Source organism: Cynocephalus volans, chromosome 1 (genome assembly GCF_027409185.1).
Source record: "Cynocephalus volans isolate mCynVol1 chromosome 1, mCynVol1.pri, whole genome shotgun sequence".
NCBI lineage: Eukaryota > Metazoa > Chordata > Mammalia > Dermoptera > Cynocephalidae > Cynocephalus > Cynocephalus volans.
Window position 1 is genome coordinate 277,409,783 of NC_084460.1, and position 26,485 is coordinate 277,436,267.

General features: G+C 34.5%; 1 protein-coding gene across 1 annotated transcript in view; it reads right to left on the reverse strand.

Annotated features, from left to right (window-relative positions):
- IKZF2 (IKAROS family zinc finger 2) overlaps nucleotides 1–26,485 on the reverse strand; it is a 144,713-nt gene that overhangs the window by 12,360 nt on the left and 105,868 nt on the right. The window contains exon 7 of the mRNA XM_063087486.1: nucleotides 4,044–4,181. Coding sequence (XP_062943556.1) covers nucleotides 4,044–4,181 — 138 coding nt within the window. The remainder of the gene's footprint in view (nucleotides 1–4,043; nucleotides 4,182–26,485) is intronic.

Genomic DNA, 26,485 nt, shown 5'->3' on the forward strand with positions numbered 1-26,485 from the left:
TCTCTAGTACCTTTTATGATGTGACACAAATATTATATTCAATGAATGTTTACTGAATGACTTACTGAGGGGAATTATGTCACTCAACGGAAATAAGTCAAAAAACGTACTAGAAAGTTTGCACGTTTCCAGTTATGCTTCCATACTTTCAATAAAAAAACCGTCCTTTCCCAAATAATTCAAAGCATAAACCTCAGAGCAGATAGCATTAAAGTTAGCTATCTTTCTGATTCACACTTTCATTTTTGTCTTCAGGCAAGGGGGGAAAATGTAACTACACAGTTTGGTTTTTAAATCTTTTTCTACAAGCTGAAGAGACTTGAAAAATGAGCATAAAAATAACATTCAAATAAGATAAATAATCTGCCACAAAACTCAATTTATTGTTATCTTTATTTCCAAAAATCCCAGTCATGAAATTCCTCCAACTCGATCAACATGTCTAAGAACTTTTTACTCTACCTCCTAAATTTGTCTTTAATGCTCCATCTTGTTCTCTTGTCCTGCCACTGCCTTTTCATCTTTTCGTTTGTGTTCTCACTTCAAGTCTCTTCTCACAATCCCCCTGTCCCTGGCCCAGGCATTCATCTATCCAATATTATACATTGGCGACATTTTTCTTTAGAAGATGCAGATTTGACTACCTTGATGGCTCTCCAGTTACACTATGAAATTCAAACACTGGATTAGCATAAAAGGCTCTGTCTTTGTATCACAACCAACTATTTCAGTCTCATTTCCTATTACTCCTTTAACTCCAATTATATTCAATGTCAAGGAATCTGTTAATGATCTTTTATACCTCCAAGCCTCTTCTCTGCCTGAAATATACATTTTCTGTGTCTTGTTCGATCTATACAATTTTTACTTATCCCTCATGCTCAGATCAAACACTGCTGCATGCAAGAAGCTTTCCCTTACCTCTGCAGGCAGAGTTAAGTTAGTTCTATATCTGTGCTCCTGGGGAATTGTATACACACCTTTATTAGAGCTTTTGCTTCATTTTATTTCAACTTTAAAAAATGTATGTATTTCCTATCAGAATATGTGTATGAAATAAATGTGTCCATTTATCTTTATATCCTAAGAATGTTCCACAGAACTTGGTACATAGCAAGTCCCTGATAAATGTTTTTTGAATGAAGTGAAAGAATGTCTCTTTTTCTTCAGACACTACTTTACTAGAAGAGCCAACATGGGCTTTTGTGAAAGAGAGGCTAGGAAATACAAATATATCAGATATGAAAAATAAAACAAATAAGTCATTTTATGAAGATAATGGCAACCACAATGATGGTAACCCTCACACCTACCACTAAAGGAAAAAAAAAAATACAGCAGGATAGAAAGAGAGGGAAGGGGATAAATATAAATTTCATTGTGGCTCTAGTTAAAAGGAGACACTTGTAAAGCTATATAGATGACACAAGTTTAATGATTTAGTCTAGTAGCATTTTACTGTTTTTCTCTCTTATGGCATATATTTACTCCTACCTCATACAGTCAATTCCCCAGTGAGAACTTTAACAAAGGACAAAGGAGATGAAGGATAATCTCAAATTACTATTACAACAAACCTAGGAAAAGTACAGTACAAAATGGCATTAATATAAACTGATGTGGTCAAAACAATATCCAGTATTTAAGGACGAATATTTGGGTCTATAAATGATAGCAAAACCTACCCTCACCCCACAGTCTTCATTGGCTTTGCTCCGTGCTCTATCCAATGCTCCAAGTCTCTTTCCCACTTTTCCCTACTCTCTTTCAGCTTCAGCACCATCTGTCTAGGGCTGGGAAATGGGAAATAATACTGAAGACCCAGTTATTTAGGGGATGTGTCTTTTTCTCCCCGTAACCCCCACCAAATATACTTGTTTAAATTTTTTGTTAGGATTTTATTCTTTTAAAAGGTCAGTCTGCCAATGGATAGTTAAATGTTGATTATAATTATTTATTTACAATTTAAGTCCCTATTACAATATAAAGTCTTTTAGGAGAGTCTCTATTTCTTATGCAGGTATGTATGCATTTCAGAGCTCCATAAATAACTGTGAATGGAAAAATAAATTAATCAATAAAATTTGCACATGTATAATCATATCAAAAGGTCAGAACTACAACGGGAGAACATTATATAAAAAAAAACTAGCAGGGATGGCTTAAGGTGTCTTTGGGAAGATTTGGCACACCCCCAAGCCTTCATCAGCATTCTGCTTCAAGCTACTCTTAAAAACAACAGTTTAAAGAGAAACAATATGCTTAGTAGGCAAATGGAACTTCTAATGCTTAAGTTAATGCTTCTAAGTGACAACTTTATAGGGGATGACATATTTACTGTTTCTTAGTATTTAATGTCCTGAAATGTAATGGTAAAAAAAAAACCCATTCATTGGGTATTTTTTACACACCTAATCACATTTAATTCTCACATCAAGCCTTTGAGTGACACACTCAGACACCACATGGCCAGAGCAGATTTGCTGGACTCTGAGGTCCACCATTTTATAACCTTGATGCTCTTGATTCTGTACTACTCTCATAAGCCCATGCAATGCAAGCTTGCAATATCAAATTCACTAAGACTTGAAACACAGACAGGCTTGTAAAAATATTAGTTAATAATGATAACAATATAAAAATAAATGGACTCAGTCATAATGAGTGGAATTAAATTCTTCAGATTCAAAAATCACCATAATATGTTGAACTTTCAGAAGGAGAGAACAGAACTGTGGTTATTAGAGGTGGGAAAGGGGGAAGGAGAGGAGAGTTAGCAAGAAATTGGTTAAATGGACACAAGGAATGATTAAGTTTTGTAATGATGAATGTGTTAATTATCCTGATTTGATGATCAAACATTGGACACAGGTATTTATATTTAACTCTATACCCCACAAATAGGTATACTCAATTATGCTTTAATAAAAAAAATGTTTAAAAACAAATTCTCCAGATTATAGAAACTATCCCTAATACAAGCAGATTCTTCAAATATTCAGGATAACAATAAATATTTTAAAATATTTTAAAAAATTCCCAACTCAACAATAAATATTCACTAGCTGTACAATGAACACAGTTCTATAGCATTTACTATATAAAACAAATAAAAACCCCACAAATAATCCTTCAGCTGGCTATGTCTAAGTCAATAAATGGATATTTATATTTTAAAAGTGACTATAGAAATCTTAAACTGTACTACTCAATATTGGCCAAACCTTTTAAAAATAAAAGACATAAATGTACCAATAAGTTAAGATTTTTGTATGTATTTGTGTGAATAATGAAATCGGTCAGTATAAAAATACAATTAGTAAGACAAAAAGTTAGACACTACAAATCTAGAGACCAAAAATTCATTACTTTCCTTTGTAAGGCTGATTTACTAAAACTAACTCTTCAGGAATAGAGGATTATTAACTGATAAACCTTAGGAAACTGCCTTCCTACCTGCCATAGTATATTGTGGAGATCAGGATGTTTTGCATGGAGGATGTTTTTTGTGGCGGGAGGTGGTGTCTAACTTTGGTCTAGATTGTTTCTCACACTTGTAGAAAACAAAATCAGTAATTTTCCAGATAAATTACAAGACTGATTGGAAAAATTTCAAATTATATCACTGATCACCAACCTCACAGAGATGAAAATATGCAAGTAATCAGTTTGTTCTTTTAGGAAACCAATAGACTTATGTAGAACAATCTCTAATTATTTGGTTACAGAAATGAAAGAAAAGAGTACATTCCTTTGGTATATTAAAGGTCGGCTGTGTTATGTTAATTCAAACACATGTTCTCAGAAATAATTTGAGAGTATCACAAAAACTCAATACAGCTAGTTTGTAATATATCCAAAAGCTCAACTCATTTCAAGTGCTTAAGAAGATAATCCCACAGAAAGTTAATGTGATCTAAACTTGTTTCAAACAGAATAAGATTTTATCTTCCTGTTGAAGGGCAGAGGGAACCATTTAACTCATAAAACACTACAAAAGCAGTCTGGGGGGAATGAAAATCACAAATGCGATTTCTACGCACCATGGTGACTCATGACCTGCCCAGCAGCCTCCATGCTGACATTCTGGAGATAGTTGTGGCAGCGTTCCTTGTGCTCCTCCAGTGAACTGCGCTGCTTGTAGCTTCGTCCACAGTAGTTGCACTTGTGAGGTTTACCCACTGTGAAGAGAACTCAAGGTTAGTATGCTGTCAGGCTCTTCCACATGCAAAGCAAAATTTACAACTAAATTTTGATAGTCTGGAGGAAGCATTTACATGCTTTTCTGAATTAAATCTCTTCCTCCTCTACCTTCCAATTGAGGCAAGAGAAGATAATAAATACCAAGTCTAAAACAGCAAGAAGATAGGCAGGTCGTACCTCTAGAGAGAGGGGAAATACTGAAATCAAACTCATGCTCTGCCTGTATTCAGAACATGAATGGCTGATGAACAATCTTCAAATTATCTGACTCTTAACACATTTACTCTTACACAATTATCTCAGCTTTGACTCATTCAAAAGAGAAGTTGGGAGTCTCCTAGATACATGATGAAGTTTTTTGGGGTGGGGGGGATGGGTGAGGGCAGGGAATTTTACTGCAAAAAACAACTTAAATGCAACAACTCAAAATGTCATTGTTTAATAAAAAGAGATTATTCATGGGTACCAAGAAGATTAAAAAGAATTCAAGTGCTGAGAAAAAGTACAGATAAAAGTAGAGTTTCTCTTTTCTTTCCGCCTTGGCAATAACTATTCACATATGCAAAACTTTGCGGTAGACAAGTATATTCTCTCTCATCAGCAGTGCTTTTATAATACCAAGAACTAACCTGCTAGGTGCTTTGAGTCAGGATTATTAACAATAACTGCTGAAGCCCTAACATATTTAGTTGTACAATGACTGTAACATTTTCCAAAACATCTCACATTCAGGAAATGAATTATTCCCTAATAGCCATGGAGGGATTATCTCAGTACATGTGTTAAAATACTGTGATGCTCATATAAAAAAAACTCAAAATAATTGATAAAAAGAAAAAAAAAAAAAAAACCTCTATGGAAAGAGGCATGTTTTAATATATGACTTTTCATAAGGACATCACAGAACACTTTGATTCTTGGTTTTCAATGGGTACAGAACAACATATAACACCAGGTGGTCTATGTCAAAGCCCTCAGTAGTAAAGCACAGTATAAATCAGACTAGTGTCTCTCACTTGACTCTCCTAGGTAGGAATCATTTAGTTTTGCTCAGAGAATAGACAACTCTTTTTTATGACCAAAGACAGCATCTCTAATTCCTGTCACCTTACACACCTGCATTATGACACTGGTCACAAGAGGAACTGAAATACTATAACAAGACAAGGTATCCATGGCTGCCTAAAAGTCTCAGTAGTGATTTTAAAACAACCAAACCAAACTTTTAGATTGCATTTAAGGTACACAGATATTAAAGTCAGTTATTTTATAATCAGAATTTTTTATGTCATCTTAATCAAAAACTATTTCAGACATGATTAGTCACTTTTAAAAAATAATAGGCAAAGTAACTTCTATTTTTCAAAACCAAGAATTTCTGGGAAGTAGCTGTGAACATTATGCAGAATGTATACCACTATGTGAGATCATTAAAAAATACAAGAAAATATTTTAGTCAAAATTATTTAGTGTAAATAATGTAAATATATTTACACAAAATTATATTCTAAGAAATGGGTCCACACAACAAAAAGCCTTTGTTTGCAATCAGCATTATCCAATTGTGGGTTCTTTCATACTGTTTCTCTAGAAATAGTGATGAATTTCTACTGAAGAAGACTGTTAACCAATAAATACTTATTAAGCACATACATTGTAGTTGTAGCCCACTGTAAAATAGGTCAGTCATCTCCCGGTCTTCCCTGGTTTTAGTTCTACCACATTGTGCCTTATGTTGCCTCTGTTTCACTGTGAGTATAATAACCTCCTATTCTTTCTTCTCCTTATTTCTGCAAGCAATCTTTATACCTTCTCAGCTTAAGTGAAACATGATCCCATTCTACTCTCTTGGCTAACAACCTTCTATGTAGTCCCAACTTAGCTGATCAAGAGGAGAAGACAGTATACTTTTCACTGCTTTCAACTCATTTTCTTACTACCCTCATTTTTGAAGTCTATTTCATCTGCTTTACTTCAGTTTCTCCCATTTTTGTCACCTATTCATTTTAAAACATCACTCTTCTCTCTTCATACCATCCATGTTCTCAGTGAGTCTAACAGGGATTTGAGGAATTCTTCTAAAAGTATGGCCTCAATTTTCCCAACTCTTTACCTCCATTCTACTCCAGCAACCCAAATAACTGGGTGACATGTTGATTTGGACATTTCTTATAACTATGAGAGTACTTCAAAAAGCTTGTGGAAAAAAGGAATTAACAGGAATCTTTTCATAAACTTTTTGAAGACCCCTTCATATCCTATCTCTAAGAAATTTGTTCTGGGAATACTCTACTTTATCCTTCTACCTCTCTCATTCACTCAATATATATTTATTAAAAGATTGCGAGGTAGCAAAACTGTGACAAGGGTAAAATGTAAAGTGAAAAACAAATTCTCATGGGTGCCTATCCTCATGCAACCTGTAGTCTAGTGAGGAAGACAGACATTAATAAACACATAAGCAGTATATGACAAATTGTGGTAGGTTCTGTGGAGCAAAAGAATGGTATGCTAGTATGACATGGGGAACTTTAGTGTCAGAAGGTTAGGCAGGAAAATCTGTCTGAGGTAGGAACATGTAGGGTGATAAATGAAGGAAAAGTAGTTAGATAATTAGGGGGGTGGGATGTGGAGAGGCAGGATTTTTGAGATCAGCTGTCATCTCTTTTCTCTCAAATTCTTAGCTCCTTCAAGGTCTACATTCTACCCTTTCTAGTCATTTAAAAATAATTAAAATGTTTTTGTTTTTTAATTTTTATTGAATTTTATTTTTTATATGAACCTTTTTACTCTTTTGAAAATTGTTTCCAAACACCACTGACAATCCCTGCCAAATCCAATGGCTCAACTACCCCACAAGGCCATTTCCAATCAGTTCCTTGATGTTTTCTTTTAAATCAAGCTCATGAAAATATTGTTTATATTTACTCCTATACATGATGAGTTTATATGTAAGTTATGACTTTATCTGTAATTTATAAGTAAATACAAATAAATTATGTGAGTTAGTATGTATAGCATACATATTTTATAGAAGAGGACCAGTATTTTGTTACTTTTATTTTTATAATAGTTATTACACATTCTCACCAACTGTAACACCTATATTGATATTTCTGAACATTTTGGAAAAGTCAGTAAGCTCTGAATGACTAAACCCAGTGGACTTCTATCAATCCTAAATCTTCCTAATGTCTTGGCCACTGTCAAAACTTCTTGTTCCTTGAATTTCTTATTTTAGCTTCTGGGATCAGATTCTGTGTTCCCCCTCACTGGTTCTCACCCTCATCCTACCTTGCAAATATATACATTCCTTCCTCCAGATTTTGTTCTCAGTACAGTATTCTTCCTTGCTCTCTAGATTAAGTTCTCATTTCCATGAAATATCCACATCACCCCTGAAATAATTCCCCATGATGTTAACTTCCTACTGGCCATATGAACCATCTTCAGTGACCTTGGTGTATCCCTTCCGCATAACCGAAACAAAGAGGATCGGGACATAGCTTTCTCCTCTGTGCTCTCACAACTCTCTATTCATACTCTGTTGATACATTACTTATGATACTTGCATTGTAAGTATCCATTTGATATCTATTGCTCTAGTCCAAACAACAAGCTCCATAAAGACAGAGATTATGTTTTAGTCAATTTTGAATTGATAATGTTTATGTAGTTATTACCATCACACAGGAGACAATAAGTATTTGCTGAACGACCACACTCCAAATCCATACTTCCAACTGCCTTTGGAGTATTGCTTCATGGATATTCCCCTGAAATCAAATCTAATATTCAAAATATCCCCAACTGCCTTCTTCCCCCAAATCCCTGCTTTGTTCTCACTGCACTTCTTGGTTAGTGTTACCACTGTTAGAATAATCCAGACTCACAACACTGCAGCCATTTTTCTTGCCTCCTACCTATTCTGCTTCCAAATAATTGCTAAATTCTATATACTCAACTCTCTCCTTCAATATTTCTCGTTTATCCCTCCTTTTCATTTCCACAATCAATATCCTAGTTCAAGGCTTCACTATCACTAATCTAAGCTAGCATGACAGACTTCAAATAGGTTTTCTCATCCCATGTGTAATTTACTTCCCTCTTCAACAACCTTCAATGACTGTTAACTTCTATTCAGCAAAATCCAAATCCCTTTACCTGGTATTCAGCATCCTACACGATCTGGTACCAAAACATACATACTATCTTCTGCCACAGGCTCCAGCCAAACTTACCTTGCACTTACACTTGGTAGTCTCATTTTACTCTGGAATGGCTTCACATAATTTCTGCCTCTTGAAATCCTCCACATCCTTCAAATTCCAACACTCTTAACTCTGCTCCATCTAAAAATCATCTTTCTCACTAAAGAACTCTAAGTGCCTTGGCCCTCATGCGTCAGATACTTTTAACATTTTATTTTGTATTATTTTTTGTTTTCATACATGGTATTTGTACATTCATTTTCATCTCTCATGTTAGATTGTGATCTCCTTGAGAAATTAGAACAATATTTTATATATCTTTGTCTACTCCAAAGAGTTTAGTGTGGTGTCTTGTTCACACAAAAAATCTAATAAATGTAGTTTTCATGAATGACTTCATTTCTTAACTATTTAAATAGTTTTCTTTCAATAGTTACATAACAATTTCTGATTAATAGTATAGAAATGGAAATTTCTACTTTTTTTCCATATTATATGATTCCATTTATAGGCAATATTCAGAATGGGTAAATCTATAGAGACAGAAAGTAAATTAGTGCTTGTGGTTACCTGGGAGCTTGGGGGAGGGGAAATAAAGAGTGACTGCTGATGAGTACAGTGTTTCTTATGGGATTGATGAAAATGTTCAGGAAATTAAATTGTGGTGAAGGTTGCACAAGTCTGTGAGCAGACTGCAAATCATTAAATTATACACTTTATTTTTTAAAATTAAAAAAATTTTTTTTTCACTTGTGTACTTTTTAAAAAAAAATTTTATTGAATCAAAATTGATTATACATATTTTTGGGGTTCAACATTGAGATATGTTAATCAAATCAATATTACTAGCATATATATTGTTACAAATCGTAATTATTCTTTATGCCCCTTGTCCATTCTCTTCCCATCCTCCTCTCCTTCCTCCCTCCCCTCTAATTACCTAGATTTCTTCTCTCCTTCTGAAATAATAAAGGTTACTCTGTTGATTTGTTGCCTAGATGATCTGTCCAATGCTGAGAGGTGTGATCAGGTCCCATGATATTATCATAGAGCAGATGCTTCTTCTGTCACTCTGAAATGGGCTTCGTGGAGAGAGACATCCTCTTCTTTTCTTTTTCTCTGCTGGTGATTCTCCTTGTGCCAATACACTCCAGTGACTGGCAGACCATCTTCTTGGTGGTTGTGGTGTCGAGCCACTTGCATGGCAGCCATGGTTATTGTGGTGGCTGTGGTGGGCCATTCACATGGAGGTGATGTTTTTGGTATACTCCTTGGCACTGGCATTGTGCCTGGTTGTGGGGAGTGTCTGGTCCCTGGCTCCAAGCCTCAGGTCCCCGGGCAGGGCCCAAGGCACTGGCACGGTGTGCCTAGTTATGGGAGGGGGATCTGGTCCCCTTCTCCATGCTTCAGGTCCCCGGGTGGGCTCTGAGGTGCTGGCATGGTGTGCCTGGTTGTAGGAGGGGGGTCTGGTCCTCTTCTCCATGCCTTGGGTCAGCAGGCAGGCCCTGAGGCACTGGAGGTGTGAGTGGTTGTGGGTGGGGGTCCTGTCCCTGGTTCCATGCCTCATGTCCCCTGGTGGGCCCCAAGGTGCTGGTGGCATGTCTGGGCCAGAACTAATTTTTTGTCCTTTGCTTACTTCTAACATGGAGGAACTTCCTGTGGGAACCAGTACTTGAGCTGTGTGGTTGAGCTAAATTGCTGCTTTGCTGCTGTTTCCCTGAGGAAGGCTTTTTATGCAGCTCAGGGTTTAATGGTTGACCTTATAGGTACTTCTGGCTCTCCAGAGACCCAGTGCACCAGGGTTGTGTAGAAACTCTGATCTGAGCCTAAGTTTTTTCATCACACTGCACCCCATGCAATTCTGCATTCCTGACCAGTCTCCTCTGAGTGGTCCTGCACTGATTGGGGGGTGGATCAGCTGTCCTTGCTGTGTCCTAGTATTCTCCTGGTGGGCCTGTCTCCCCCACCACCTGTACTCCAAACACTTCCCATGGGATGGGCCCTGCGCCGGTCCCTAGTGATGACTCAGCAGCCTCTGAATGGTTCCCCTTTTTCAGCTGCTCTGTCTCCTCACTCCTGCGTGGGTCCACAGGAATGCTATTAGTGGTCTTGCTGTTTGGGAGCCCGTAAGGTCCTCTTCCCTGCCGCCGCCTCCAAGTAACTCCATCTGAAGGGCGCAGCTGCAGCTTCTGCTGGCTCCTGCTTCATGTGCTCAGCAGCTCCAGCATTCAAGCAGCCATGGCCCGAAATGCTCAGAGCAGTTTTTTCTTTCTCTCACTGTAGTTTCTCCCGCCTTCATGAACTCCATAGGTCTCTCCTCCTCTTCCTCTGAGCTCCAGCAGCCCCAGCTTGGCTGATGTTACATCTTTATAGTTGTAAATTGGTTGATTTGTGGGAGAGAGTGATGCTGGGGACCATATATTCCACCATCTTGACTGGAACCTCCAGAAATTTCCAGTATTAATGTAAATTTTAATTATAACATACTACTTGACTCAACAGTGATTACATTTCCTTTTTTCTACAGCTTTAAATTTTTCCTAGAGTTAATAATTGTCTCACTTTCTACTTTTGCTTGTGTTTCTGTATCCAGTGCTACTTACTCCCGTACCCCCCAAAATGTTTTCACACCTATTAATAATTGTTCTAAACACTCAGAGTCCCACACAATCTCTGGGGTCTATACAACCCCCACTTCCTCTTGCCTTCTCACAGCCACTGGTACTTCTTGCTCCAGTTGGAACTGATGGTATCCTGGGCTTATTACAATTGTTGTCCTGGGACTTTCCTTTGTCTCCCTCATGACTGGATCCCCTGCTGCCTGAATCCCATATATTCCTCTCTCATTCTTGAGTATGGAAATTCTAGGTTTGAAATTGTTTTCCCATAACATTTTGAAGGCTTTGTTCCACTGAAATAATAATCTCGAGTTTTTTTTTTTTAAAGTCTCATGCAAATGTAGCTTCATATGTGGACTGTTTATCTGAAAGCTCTTAGTATCTTCTTTTTGTCCCTGATGTTTTGAAATTTCTGAAATATGTGTCATGCATCTCTGGTCCAGAGTGCCTAAGTTAGGTATTTGCCCTTTAGGATTGTAGAAATGTGTGTATGTTTGTGTGAGTGTATTATATATATATTCCATACAGAATATTTAATATATACACACAATATTTAGTATGTACACAGATAATACATATCATATAATATGTATATGGATAATTATTAGAGTTGTCTATGACTATTTCAACAATTTTTATTTATGGTGTAAGATAAGAGCCTTATACCATTCTTTTTAAAAATATAGATATCCGATTGTTGTAGCCATATTTGTAGAAAATAGTATCCTTTCTACCTTAAATGATCTCAGTACCTTTGTTAAAAATCAATTCATCATTTATTTTGGGGTGGATTTCCGGACTCTACTCCACTCCATTATCTCTATGTCTATTTTTAAACCAACCAAGCAAGTTAACCAATAAAGTTAGTCTTTAAATCAGGTAGTGTAAGTCACTCAACTTTGCTTTTTCAAAATCACTTTAGGTATTTTAGGTTCTTTGCATTCCAAACAAATTTGGGGGGGCGGGAAGAAAGAAGGAAGAAAGGAAGAAAGGAAAGGAAAGGAAAGGAAAGGAAGGAAGGAAGAAAGAAAAAACCAGCTGGGATTTTGACAGGAATTACATTGACATGATTGGCTCAATTTCAGGAAAATTAACATGTTAACAGTATTGACTCTTTTACCCACGATCATGTTGTATCCATTTATTTAGGCATGCTTTAGTGTTTCTCACCAAAGTTTTATAATTTAAATGCACAGTTCTTATACATATTTACTTAAATTTATCTCTAAGTATTTCATACATTTTTGGATGCTATAACAAATGGCATTGCTTTCTAAATTCCAATTTCCAGCCACATTTCTAGCATATAGAAATACACTTGATTTCTTCTCATATGTCATAGAGATATCTGCACTCCCATTTTCATTGCATTATTATTCACAATAGCCAAGATATAAAATCAACTTAAGTGTCCATCAATGGATAAATGGATTAAAAAAAAAAAAGTGGTATATATATATACACAATGGAATACTATTAGCCTTAAAAAAGAAGTAGTTCCCATCATTTGCAACAAATGAATAAACCTGGGGGACATTATGTTAAGTGATATAAACCAGGTACAAAAAGACAAATACCGCATGATGTCACTTACATATGTATAATCTAGAAAAGTTGAATTAATAGAACAGAAAATGAAATGGTGATTACCAGGGGCTGAGGCGGGGGGGTGGGTGGGGGTGGGGTGATGTTGGTTAAAGAATAAAAAATTTCAATTAGATAGGAGTGCATTCAAGATATGTATTGTACAACATAGTGACCATAGTTAATAACAATGTATGGTATTGTCGAAAATTGCTGAGAGTAGATTTTATGCTACCACAAAAAATAATAAGTATGTGAGGTAATAAATATGTTAATTAACTCAATTTAGCTATTCCACAATGTATACATGTATCAAAACACATAGTACATGATAAATATATACAATTTTCATTTGCCAATTAAAAATTAATTTTATAGAAAAAAATACAGGATTTCTTTATATTGACCTTGCATCTTGAAACTTTAATAAAATTACTCAGTTTTAATTTTTTTGATGGATTCCTTGTTATTTTCGATATAAGTGATTATGCCACACAAAACGACAGTTTTACTTTATTTCTTTCCAATCTAAATGTTTATTTCTTTCCTTTGCGTTACTATATTGCCTAAGACTTTCAGTATAATGTTGAATAAAAGTGGAGAGAGGAGACATTCTTGCCTTGTTCCTGATCTTTATGGTAAACACTCATTATTTTATTATTAGTATGATGTTAGTTGACGGTTTTTCATACATGACATTTATCATGTTGAGGAAGTTCCTTTCTATTCTATTGCTGAGAATTTTTACCATGCGTGAATGCTGAATTATGTTGAATGCTTTTTCTGCAACTATAAAGATTATTACATCGTTTGTATTTTTTAGTCTCTTATTATGATGAATTACATTAATTTTTTTCCAATGTTAAAACAACTTTAAATTCTTGGGAAAACACCACTTGGTCATGATAAATTATCCTTTTTATGTATTTCTCAATTAGTTAAAATTTTGTTAAGAATTTTTACATCTATGTTTATGAGGGATAGTACTATAGTTGACCCTTGAACAACACGGGGATTGGAACCCCAACTCCCTGCATGGTCAAAAATCCAGTTATAAATTTTGACTCCCCAAACACTTAACTACTAATAGCCTACTATTGACCAGAAGCCTTACCAGTAACATAAACAATTGATTAACATATATTTTGTATAAGTATTATATACAATATTCTTACAATAAAGTAAGCTAGAGAAAATATTAAGAAAATAATAAGGAACAGAAAATACCTTTACGGCATTTATTTAAAAAATCCACATATAAGCGGACCAGTGAAGTTCAATCTCATGTTTTTCAAAGGTCAACTGTATACAATTTTCTTTTCTTCTAATGTCTTTGATTTGGTATCTGGGTAATGCTGATTCCATATAATTTGTTTATAAGTACTTGTATTCCTCCCTCTTCTATTATCTAGAAGAATTTGTTCCTTAATGTTTCGCTTAAATTATTTTTTCCTTAAATGTTTCACAGAATTAACCAGTGAAGTCATCTGGAGTTACCTTTGTGCGAAGCTTTTTAACTTCAATTTTAATTTCTGGAATAAATATAGGGTTATTTCTTCTTCAGTAATCTTTCATGATTTCTATTTTTCAAGGAGCGTGTTTCATTTTGTTGAATTTATTGACATAATATTATTTTAGTATGCTTCCAATGGCTATAGGATTTACAGTGATGTTGCATCTTAATTCCTGATACTGGCAAATTGTGTGATCTCTCTTTTTATATTAATTGGTCTTGGCTAGAGATTTATCCATTTTACTGATCACTGGTAAATTCTGTCAAACATTTTATTGATCAGAGAATCAGCCTTTGATTTTGCTGATTTTTCTCCACGATTTTTCTGTGTTACTCTTTCATTGGTCTCTATCATTATTATTTCCTTTCTTTACATACTTTGGATTTTACTGGCTCTTATAATTTCTTAAGAAGAAACCTTAGATCATTAATTTGAGACTTTTCTTCATTTCTAACATAAGCATTTAATACTATACATTTCTCTCTAAGCACCACTTCTATTTTTATCAGCTCATGTTTTCTTCTGTATTCTTAAACATACAGAGTATATTTATAATCACTGTTTTATCAACTTTGCTAGTTCTAATACTTTGATCATTTCTGGGTCTGTTTCTGTTGACTGATTATTCTCCTGATTATGGATAATATTTTCCTCCTTTCTGCATATCTGTTGATTTTTTTAATGGAATGCTGGATATTGTGAATTTTACATTAGTGGGTTCTAGATTTTGTTGGATTTCTTTAAAATGTGGTTGACTTGCTCTGTTATGTAGTTATGTTACTTGAAATCAGTTTGATTCTTTGAAGTTTGCTTTTATGCTTTAAGGCAGATCCAGAGCACGCTTTAATCTGAGGGCTAGCTTAGCCCCAGTACTAAGGCAATACTCTTCTTAGGACTTTACTCAGTGCTGTGCATATTACAAGGTCTTTCCAACTTGACTGGTGAGAACTATTTATTCCTAGCCTGCATGAGCTCCAAGAATTATTTGTCCTTCTGTTTTCTAGTGTTTCTTTTCCCAGCTTCAGGTAGTTATCTCATACACATAAATAGGTCATTATTCAGCCAAAGAGTTAAGGGGGACTTATACAAAACTTCAGAGCTTTTTCTGAGCAGCTTCCTCCTACCTGATACTCTACTCTACAAACTCTAAGTACACTGGTCTCACTGGACTCTGTTCTGTCTCCTCAATTCAGCCAGACTACCTGGCTCTGGATTTGTTCTCCCTGAGCTTTGGCCTGGAAATTGCCTACAGAAAGTAAGCTGGGGCAATCATAGGACTCACTGCCTTTTTTTCCTCTCTCTGGGATCACAGTCCTGCACTGCCTGTTGTTATTGTCTAAAATTCATTTAATACATGTGTCCAATATTCTAGTTGTTTGAGGTGGGAGGATAAATCTGGTCCCCGATACTTCATCATGTTTAGAAGCAATGTTATATTTTTAATGGGAATGATACCAAGAAGTCATGCTAACTTTATCAGTTTTAGTACAAATACTATTCAGGTAACTGAAATAGAGTTTCTTATGGATATAATTCTAAGAAGATATGTTACAATACTAAGGATTCAAAGACACCAGAGATAGTAGGGTCAGTGTTTCCAACTACCTTAAAAGTTAACATATAGTCTCTTTGACATATTGTCCCTCACAAAAATCCTAAAATAACAAAAACGAAAGAAGTATCAGCATAATGTCAGATATGTAGATACAGACTCCTGACCTGAGGAATAAATTAAAGATCCAGTAAAGGAAACTTGACAATTCTTTTAACTATTTAATTAGAAAAATCTGCCAGTATTTATTAGCATTTTCTCCATCTGTCTTATGAGGAATTAGAAATAAGAAATATCTGCCCCTGTACTCCTAAAAACCCCATATACCTAACCAAAAGTAAGAGCAAGTCAAATAGCCATAAAGAATTTTGAAACAGGTATGTTTACCATAAATTCATAGGGCGTTATGAAGATATATAGCACAACCAAGTCTTGTTCACTTATATTTTCTTGAAATAGGTCACTTCAAGAGTTATCCTAGTGAAACCTATAAAACAAATTACAATAGCACTAATATATGTAAATGTTTTATACTTTATACAGATGCATGTACGTTTACACATACAAAAACATACAAAGAAACATCTATATTCAGAATATATATTTACCATTTTTCATGACATAAAATCAGCAACAAAACATTATGCTTATGTCACATTCAACTTCCTTTAATAAAATTAAGTGCACCTACTTTTTAAATAAATATTTCGAGGGAAACAAAGGGAGTCTGATATCTGATTTTACTTGGTAATTGCTTATAGAACTATAAATTAATCTGAAGAAAGATTAACACTGACATGGCACAACTGATACTTAATTTTTTTCTGGTTTTATTATCCGTAAGTTATCTTGGTCTGTTTTATTGTATGAAGTCTGTGTATGGGAAACTTTAAGATTCTTGATCCCTACTCCTATACTGCTGCTTCAGAAAATGTTTTGCAAATTCACATTCATACTAGTAGTGTATGAGAGAGTCATTTTACCATACTGTCACCAACAATGAGTACTCTCATTAAAATAATAAATTCTCCACTGATGTGCTAATCCCTGTGTCCTCACATTGTAGTGAGGTACTTGGGGGCACTAAAGCAATGTCATATCTTTGTGAAGCCGTATAAAGCAAGTACTATGTGAAGTCAATATGGAACAAGAAATGAGAGTGGCAGTATCCAAGTTGATTCCAATGTTTAGGAAGATGTGCAGTGCCCAACAAAGCATACAATCCCATTCATAAGGAACTGTGGCTCCTTAAGAATGAAAAAAACTTTTTGTTTCTTAATTTAAGCATTACACTTTTTTTCAAATGGCTATAATTTGTTTGGACCTGACTATTTAATAAATGAAACTATTAGGTGTTTCTTTTAGTCCTAAAGGCACTGTGAAAAAATTCCTAAGACACTGAAGACACAGTGAACAAAGTTTGGGAACCTCTTTGCTAGGCAATATGAGATACATAATTTCTATTTCTTTTTAATTTGCATCAGTGAAACTTAACATTAAACAACAATAAAACAATTATTAGCCATTTGTATATTATCCTGTTAAATTATCTGTTTAATACCTTCACCAACTTATCAGTTATGGTCTTATTGCTATTGTCTTTCTCATCAATTTGTTAAATCTTTGTATACATTAATGTTAATAACTCTTTGACTTATTTCTTATAAATATTTAACTTACTTTTTTTTTTGAGGTTTAGAGGTTTTTAATTTCCATGTGGTCAAAACCGTTGGTATTTATCTCCCTAGACTGTTCTAAGTTTTAAAAATCTGACTGATACGAGTTTTTCACTTTTTTTCTAAATCTTTGTAAGTTTTAACTCTAGGCTTTTTAAATAAAATGATTCAGTGGGAAGAGAATACTTCAGAAAGGAAACAGATTCCGACCTGAAAAATGAGCTATTTTTCAAAGAAAAACTGTTATATTAAATCATTTTGGCATAATTAGATGTCTGTCAAAAATTATTACAGTAAAATAACTTTTATCTCTTTAAGCAGAGCTTATCAATGCAGCTGGGGGTACGGAGAGAATGTTAAATGTTTAAACAAGTCTGTGAAACAGTGGGTTTAATGTGGATTTCTTAGAGATTCACAATGTACGTGAGCATATCAAAGATTATTTCGGATGCTTAGATTTGGTAACAAAAGAAGGAAGCAAACAAACAAAGCCTGTGTAACCCAATGTTTCCCCACATTATGCTAATTTTAGTACTATTTTTCTATTTTAACAATTACTAATTTCCCAATAATTGCTCTGTGGTCATACTTTGAGAAACGCTGCTCTATAATAATAAAGCAGGTACATACTGTTGGCATTAACACACTTTACTGTTCTTTTATAGGATTTGCCAAGTGTTGAGCAAGGACAAAGAGTTCATTTAACAATCATTTAACATATACTTATTGAGCGCCTTCAGCTTTCCACACACCATGTTCTAGGTAGGTACTGTGGATACAGCAGCAAACAAAACAGACATTAACCCTGCATTCACAGAGCTAACATTATTTTTATTTATTTATTTATTTATTTTCTTTTTTGTGACCGCGCTTAGCCAGTGAGCAAACCGGCCATCCGTACGTATATAGGATCCGAACCCGCGGCGGGAGCGCTGCTGAGCTCCCAGCGCCGCACTCTCCCGAGTGAGCCACAGGGTCGGCCCAAGTTAACATTATTTAACCATTCATATATTTCCACTTGTTTTATAATGTAATAACATTAATTTTCAAATTAAATTAAAAACTTTATAAAGGACACAAACACCAGAGAAAATTGTACATAAAACTGTACAGGTGTACCTTTTCAGTAAAAAAATCACTGACATTTGAAAGCAATAGAATCTACTTTTTACTTGTAGCTCACTGTGGGAAAAAAAAAAACCAGGCACAATTCAAAAATAAAAGCCTCATGTGAGATTATTTTCATTACAGTGTAAATTGTTGGCCTCTACTTTTCTATCATTTTGTTTATGCAACATATTTCCCCAAATTTCTTGAACTGAACAGTTGAAATAAGGAAGCGAGATAGAATGGAGCAAAATATACATCGTAAAATATTTTGGCAGTGTAACAGTTAGGCTTCCCAGCCTCTTTGTTATTACATAAAATGTCTTATTTTATTGCTTATTTTTATATTTGCTAATAAAATAATTAATATAGATGCTGAAATCTCTCAAAATTTTTGCAGCTCTGTTAAAAGTATATATATGTCAATTGTTTCTTTATGCCACAGATATTTACCAGTTGCCTAAAATGTGGTATGTACAATCACAACAATAAATATAATATTTATAAACCACTGAACTCAGAGGGATGCTCACTTCTTTCACACTAACTGTAACATAATTATGTAACCAACTGATTGATGGATGAATGTAGAAAAAAGAGCTAGAGAAATTATAAAGGTGCAAAAAATTATCATGGGGAAAGGAGATGGTACAATAAAAACTAAGACACAAGATAAACAGCTGATACATTTGATACTGTTTCATTATTACAAATATGTTAAACATTCATCATGGGGAATCAAAAGAAACAGAGAGCCAAGTAAGAATTTCTAGGCATAAAGAATAAATAAATGAATAATCCAATCATATAAACTCTTCCTTTTTGATACAATTTCTATTCTTCAATTTTTTCTTTAACTGACTTTACAATATTATAACAACTCAGGCTACAAGTAAGCAAGAAATCTGGATAGCAAAGAGGTCCAAGAACAATCCATTTGAAAAAAGCTAACTTGCTCTAATTTACGGAGTATTCTTATAAAGAATATATACATATACATCCAGAATATGGTTTCATCCTTGGATTTCAAATTGTAGCCCTAATGCCAAATGTGTGTGAATCCTAGGTTATATTAAATGAGAAAATAGTTATACCTAACTCAGAGCATTCTGCGAGCAAAAAAGAAAAAAAAAAAATGCACATGGAAAACTTACGTACTTGACACACAGTCAATGCTCAATAGATGGCAACTCTTTTTTTTTTCCCCTGTAGCAGTCATCACTTTCCAACACAGTATATAACTTATTTATTACATTTACTGATTACTCCCATTCTACCTTCATTAAAATGTAAGTTCCACAAGGTCAAAATCTTTTTTTTTTCTTCCCTGCTGTATCTCAAGTGCCTAGAAAAATGCCGGGCACCTAGATACTCAAGAAATACGTGTTGAGTGAATAAATGTCACTCAAATTTCATTGTGAGAGTGTTTTGGGGTTTCTCCACATGGTACCAAGGATTTCCAACTGGGAGAGGCTATCACCCATGTCTGCTATGTCTGTCATTTAAGAGTGAGTGAAAAGAGCAATCTTGAGCGATGTATTATTTCATAAGAGAAAATGTCTAAACGTATATTTGTTTTGTGATTCACAAACTTAAAAATATACATTAGTTGACTCTAAAGAAATTAGAACATGTCAGTATTTCTCTTCTCTTTCCTTTTATGGGACTTTTTTAGAACAAGTACATTGTACCTTAAGGGCCTCCTCATTCAACAACTAACAAATACTTTTTGATTACTTACTACGTGCCAAATACCATTCTCAGAGCTGAGGATACATTAACAGATAACAAAGGATGTCTACCATCTTGCAGTGTTTATATTTGGTGAGAGGAGACATGCAACATGTGCATAAACAAACAAAAAATAACACGATAACCACAGATTCTGATTCAAGCTTTTTAAAACTTTAAGGACAAAGACAGCAAAATATAGAGTCAGAGGATACTTTAGGTAGGGTGCTTATGGAAGCTACTATATCCAAGGAAATGACATTTAAGCAAAAGTCTGAAAAACACGGAGGCAATCATGCCAAGAACTAGGGAAAAAGCTGAAGGTAGCAACTTCTAGGATCATTGTGTCAGTGCGATATCCCAAGGGTAGGACAGAAAACAGTAACCTAGAGTGGTAAAGAACTCAGAATGAGGGGCAGAGTGGTATGAGATCAGATGAGAGAGGTAGGCAGAAATTCCAATGGCCGTAAGTAGTTTGATTTTATTATAAGGACAATGGAAAGCCATTAAAAGATTTTAAGCAGAGGAGTGACATGATTTAAATTAGGTTTTAAAATAATATTCTGGCTCTCTACAGAGAATAGATTGGAAAACAGGAGTATAGTGGCTGAGAACATGAGTTCTGGAGTCAGGCAGACCTGATTTTACATCCCACCTTTTTGTATAAACTGTGCATACATAGCTATGATGGTAAGGTTTTTTGTTGTTGTTTTTTTATTATATCAGAGCATAATTTTTAAGAGGGACTCTCACAAAGATAATTTATACTATTATTAGATTTATTTATTTTCTTCTAAACTTCTGTATGTCCTCAAGCATTATGGAATATTTTTGTTTATAAGAGCATGTTATAGTTCCTTAGTTTTATTATGCTGAACGTTTATGTGTATGTGTTTAGAAATCTAATTCAGATAATACATTATTGGCAAAATAGGAAAAAAAGAGAGAAATAAATATAATTTTATTAAGTAGTTTGGTAAGGGACTATACACATAATATGTAAAATTATAGATTGTAATTTAGGACATTAGGTAACATCTCTGTCTTTCAATTTGACTTTCCTTAACTGTAAAGTAAGGTCCTTAAAATAATGCTTATCACAAAATAAGAACTATTAAATATTAGCCATATTTTTAATTTTTATAATGAACTGATATTTATCATTTACTAGGAAACATACCCAACCACCAATGACCTCTATTAATCTTAAAAAAAACTTTCTAGTTAATGTAGGAATATTAAACTGAAAGCATCCATTCATTTAATATGGTATACAAAGGCCAGGGATACAAAATAGAATATAATAAAATCTCTTCTTTTAAGAAGATGAATTTAAGATCTTTCATTCTTATTTATATCCATACAATTTAAAGTGATACTACTCTGATGGATGACTTATGATACCTTAAATAAAATTTTAATTGCATTCTAAACATATTTTACACGCTTATAATGAATGATACTTGGTTTCTATTTTCCTCATTTGTCTGATTTTCTGCTATTTGGGAGTCTGTGGATGAACAGGTTTCTTTGACTCACATATATGAATCAAGAGGAAAAATATAAGGAGAGCATGGAGGTTAGCTTACAAAAAAACAAACAAAACAGACACACACACACACACACACACACACACACACACACACACACACACACACACACACACACACACACACACACACACACCAGTGCGACGTGCCCTTTTGGACACTGGGTGAGTAATGAAGTTGGCATGCAGCCTCTCCACTTCTGCCATGAAGTTCCAAACATACCAGGCATGCAGACTCACGGTGCGGAAGGGAAAATGTGCAATGGCCACAAGTTAAGACTGTCCACACCAACATTCATGCAGGGTGCAAAACTCTGCAAGTAAAGTTTGGAATGAGGACAATGTCTGTAGAACATTCAGAACAATGAGAAAGAAGCCAGTGAATCTTGTCCATTTCTTTAGAACTCCTGAGAACAGAGAAAGGTAGAGAGGAAAGATTCTTACAGTAAACAGATCTAATAAATGTCTTTGTACCAAAGTGAAAAGAGCTACATCAAAAGAGTATGTATTATAGAAGAAAGTCTTTTAAAAAATAATTCCTTCTAGAAATAAATGTCTGAAATTTAAAGAAGCATGACTACAGCTATTTGCAAAAGATGAGATTGTATATGCTATTAAATTTTTAAAATTTCTTTAATAAGGAACATATAAGGTAGAGGAGATATATAATAATAATTGGTCTGGGGGTGAGAGGGGAAGAGTTGTTCTACTACTGGGTGGAAATTACATGGATTATCTTACCAGCTGGCCTGACTGAAAGTGGCTTTTAACTCCTGGTCAAATTTCAACAGGCAGGGCCTTAAGTGTGTGTTTGTAGAGTCAGGAATGAAGATACTAATGCCAGCCCCTCTCTTCAGTGTTTATTGAAAAGCATACAGAGAGGCACCAAGGGCATGAGTATCAAGACTTGATGGGTGAAATCAGCACAGCACAGTTATGCAAATCATGTGTGCAACTGACACTGCTTGTGTAATTATCAGTGTAATCCACCTCTATCAACCACCTCCAGGAAGGAAAGGAGGGGTTGAGGGTGGGGAAACTTCACACTTGGGAGATTATCTAGAAAGTGGGCCAGGTGCCAGGTCTACAATCAGTTTAAAACAATTCCTTCTCATGGGAAGCCTGCAGGACAAATTATACTACACTTAATATACCATCACTATTATAAACGAGCTATACTAAATTCAACTTATGAACCAGCATAATTTAATCAAACAAGTCTATCATTATAATGGTCCATGGATTAGTACTTTTTTTAAAGGATCTCCTTGGCACATCTGATACAAAAGTCATGACGGTCTGATTTTAAAATAATGTAAATATGAAAATAACTGACTATAATAATCTTTTGGCCCAGTACCTAATTTCAGACATTTTTTATACCTTGCTCATTTCACAAAATATTCAGTACTGTTAATATCCAAAGGTCTATAACCTACAGCAATCCATGTTACACAAAACATTCTGCCTGTTATATAAACTGAAGGAAGTTATTCATGTACTTTTTTTCTGGCAGTCACCACACAAAAAAATAAAGTGAAGTAACACTGAAGCAAATGGTTGAAGGAGAAAGACAAGAGTGAGCAGACCAAAAAATGAGAGAGAAGAGGGGAAGAAAATCTAAATAAAACAAGATGGAAACCAGATACATTAGAACAGAAAGTGAGTGACTACAAATCAACATGTACGTTAGAATACATTTTAATTTATGAAATTGCTGATCAGTCAGCAATTTAAAGAAATTATGTGGTTGTGGTAATGAACTCCTTAGTAAGAAATGACAATATGTTTGAGGGCATACCACTCTCATGACAAATTAACAGAGTGTCCCATATGAGATTTAAAACTAGAGCAACTGACGGTAAATTGTTTCTTTAACGATATGATCAAAGGCTACCTCCATCTCAATCCAAGCCAGACAGTACTTTTGAATTTTATTTTTAAGAAATTTGAAGATGTGGAAAAAAGCTATTTTGTCTTACCAATGTCTCTGATGGCATGTAGCTTATACGTTAAAAATGCCAGTTGGTTAGTTTAATATTCCACTATAGGTAATTATGAAAATATATTCAAAAGCAGGGTGGGTCATAATATTTTATTTTATAGGAATTTCTCATAACAGGTAAAGGCATAACTGAACAAAACATAAACTAGGGATTAAGAAAAGGCAAACTTGGGCCGACCCCTTGGCGCACTTGGGAGAGTGCGGCGCTGGGAGCGCAGCAGTGCTCCTGCCGCGGGTTCAGAGCCTATGTAAGGATGGCCGGTGCGCTGCTCACTGGCTGAGTGCAGTGTGGCTGGTCACAAAAAGACAAAAAAAAAAAAAAAAAGAAAAGAAAAAAAAGAAAAGGCAAACTTTTAAGGAGTTTTCAGCAATCACTGTACTATTTAATTGGTATGTTTTGTTTTTTCTTTTCTAAATCAACATTAAGAACTAATATAAGAATTCAGTATTTCTTAGCTTTTTTTTTTTTTTTTTGGTGGGTAAAATATAATCCTTAGAATGACATGGCCTTGAAAAATAAAATCAGTCTTTATACAAAAAAACCCTGAAAATGTACAATGGGGAGGAAGTTGTTGTTTTAACAGATGGGCATTTATATGATATGTCTGGTCTAGTTCCTTTACATAGCACAAAATAGCTTTAAGCTGACAATTATTATACATAAACAACAAACTTCTTAAGTTGAAAATTGTCAAACATTGACTAGGTTACAAAGTAGTGCTGTAAAAATCAGCATTCCTGAGGTCTTTATAAATAAATTGGGTATCCGTTCAGAATAATTTAGGCTTACTGACCCAAAGTTAAAAGAACTTTGTCACTGGAAAGTTCCTTAAATCTCTCTTACTCCAAGGGTATGTGACACAAATATACCACATAAACTAATTTTACAAAGAATTTATTTTTAAGTGATATATACAAATAAAAATATATATCATATACCAAATACCGATTTAATTGAAACTAAGTTTTTACTTAGAATTTAATAGCATCTATTATTGAAAACATTACGTAATTTTTTTCTTAAAATGATGATGAACAACAACAAAAAAATCAGAAACAATTCCTGCATTGGTCTGCTTAGTTGAGTATATCTTATTTATATATCCTTCAAAAACAACTTAGTGTTAGAACTAACAAGCATCTTAAAAATATGCTGGTACTGTTAAGAAATACAGTTGTACCCCCTTATCTGTGATTTTGCTTTCCTCAGTTACCTGTGGACAATTCCAGTCTGAAAATATTACATGGAAAATTCCATGTAGTTCATAAGTTGAGTTGAGGTCCATTCTGAGTATTGTGATGAAATCTCGTGCTACCCTGCACCCTACTACCCGGGAGGTGAATCATCCCTTTGTCCAGCGTATCCACACTGTCTATGCTCCCTGCCAGTTGGTCACTTAGTAGCCACCTAGGTTAACAGATCTATTGCCAGGGTATCTCAGTGCTTGTGTTCAGGTAACCCTTATTTTACTTCATAATGGCCCCAAAGCACAAGAGTAGTGGTGCTGGCGGTGCGGACATGCCAAAGAGAAGCCCTAAAATGCTTCCTTTAAGTGAAAAGGTGAACTTGGTGTTTCTTGGCTAGGATTGGGTACTACATGAAATTTCAGGTATCCTCTTGGGGTCTTGAAATATATCCACCTCCCCCCCCCCCAGATAAATGGGCACTACTGTATTTGGCTCTTTTAGAAGACACAATAAATAATCTCTTAAGGGCATTCGGATTTTTCATTTTCAAATGTTTTTAAATGATTCTATTGCTGAGCCATAGATAATTTTTTTCATAGTAATCTGAATCCAGCACAATTCCATGTCCAAAATTGAATTTTTGGTATGGCATAGAAATATTTGATACTCTGTAATAGGCATTCTTACTCATTTTTTCCTCTTTAGGTTTATAAAAAGGTATGTAACACATATGTATTATGTTTTCCATATATTAAAAATCTATACTCTTCTATTTTAAATCTTTTATTTGGATACATTAGAGTATGTGAGAAATATACCTGAAATTAGAAAAAAATACCCAATTCTACTTTCTCATAGATTTTTTAAAAGTAACAAGTATACTAAGTATCATTTTGATTAATAGTGGTCTGAGGCTTAATTAAAACACTATTTCCCTAGAGTACTGGGTGTAATAAAGACAATTAAAAGGAGTAATATGTAATGTACAAAGCTCACTGATCAAAATTCTAGAAATAAAAGAACTACAATCACTTGTTAAACTGAAAATCTAAAAGATAAAACCAATAAAGATCATTTTTTGTATCAGGAGCAGTAATTCACTGACTCATCATTAAAAAGTCACATAAATACCATGTTATGTTATAAATTTATATAAAGCAAATTAGTTGATCTGTGTGGTTAAACTCAAGATAACTGAATAGCAAGAGTTTAAAGTATACACCAGTACTTTTTATTTTCCTACCACTTTATGTAATACACAAGTATATCTGGGGCATGTATTTAAAAGTATAGTTCATCTTTTCATTGGGCTAAATACGTGACTGTTTTCTTCAGCTGATATATTGTTGATGATGCAACAATATATCTCTTCCCTTCCCCTCTTTAAATGTCATTTAAATTTCACATGGAAAATGTTGCTTTTTTCTTTCTTAGACACATGAAGGCTATCTCATAGACATTCCTTAGCATACAGTAGCACAGAAGAAATATTGGTGCTGTGAAGATTCAATGAAAACCTTAAGACATTAAGTCTGTTTCATGCAAAT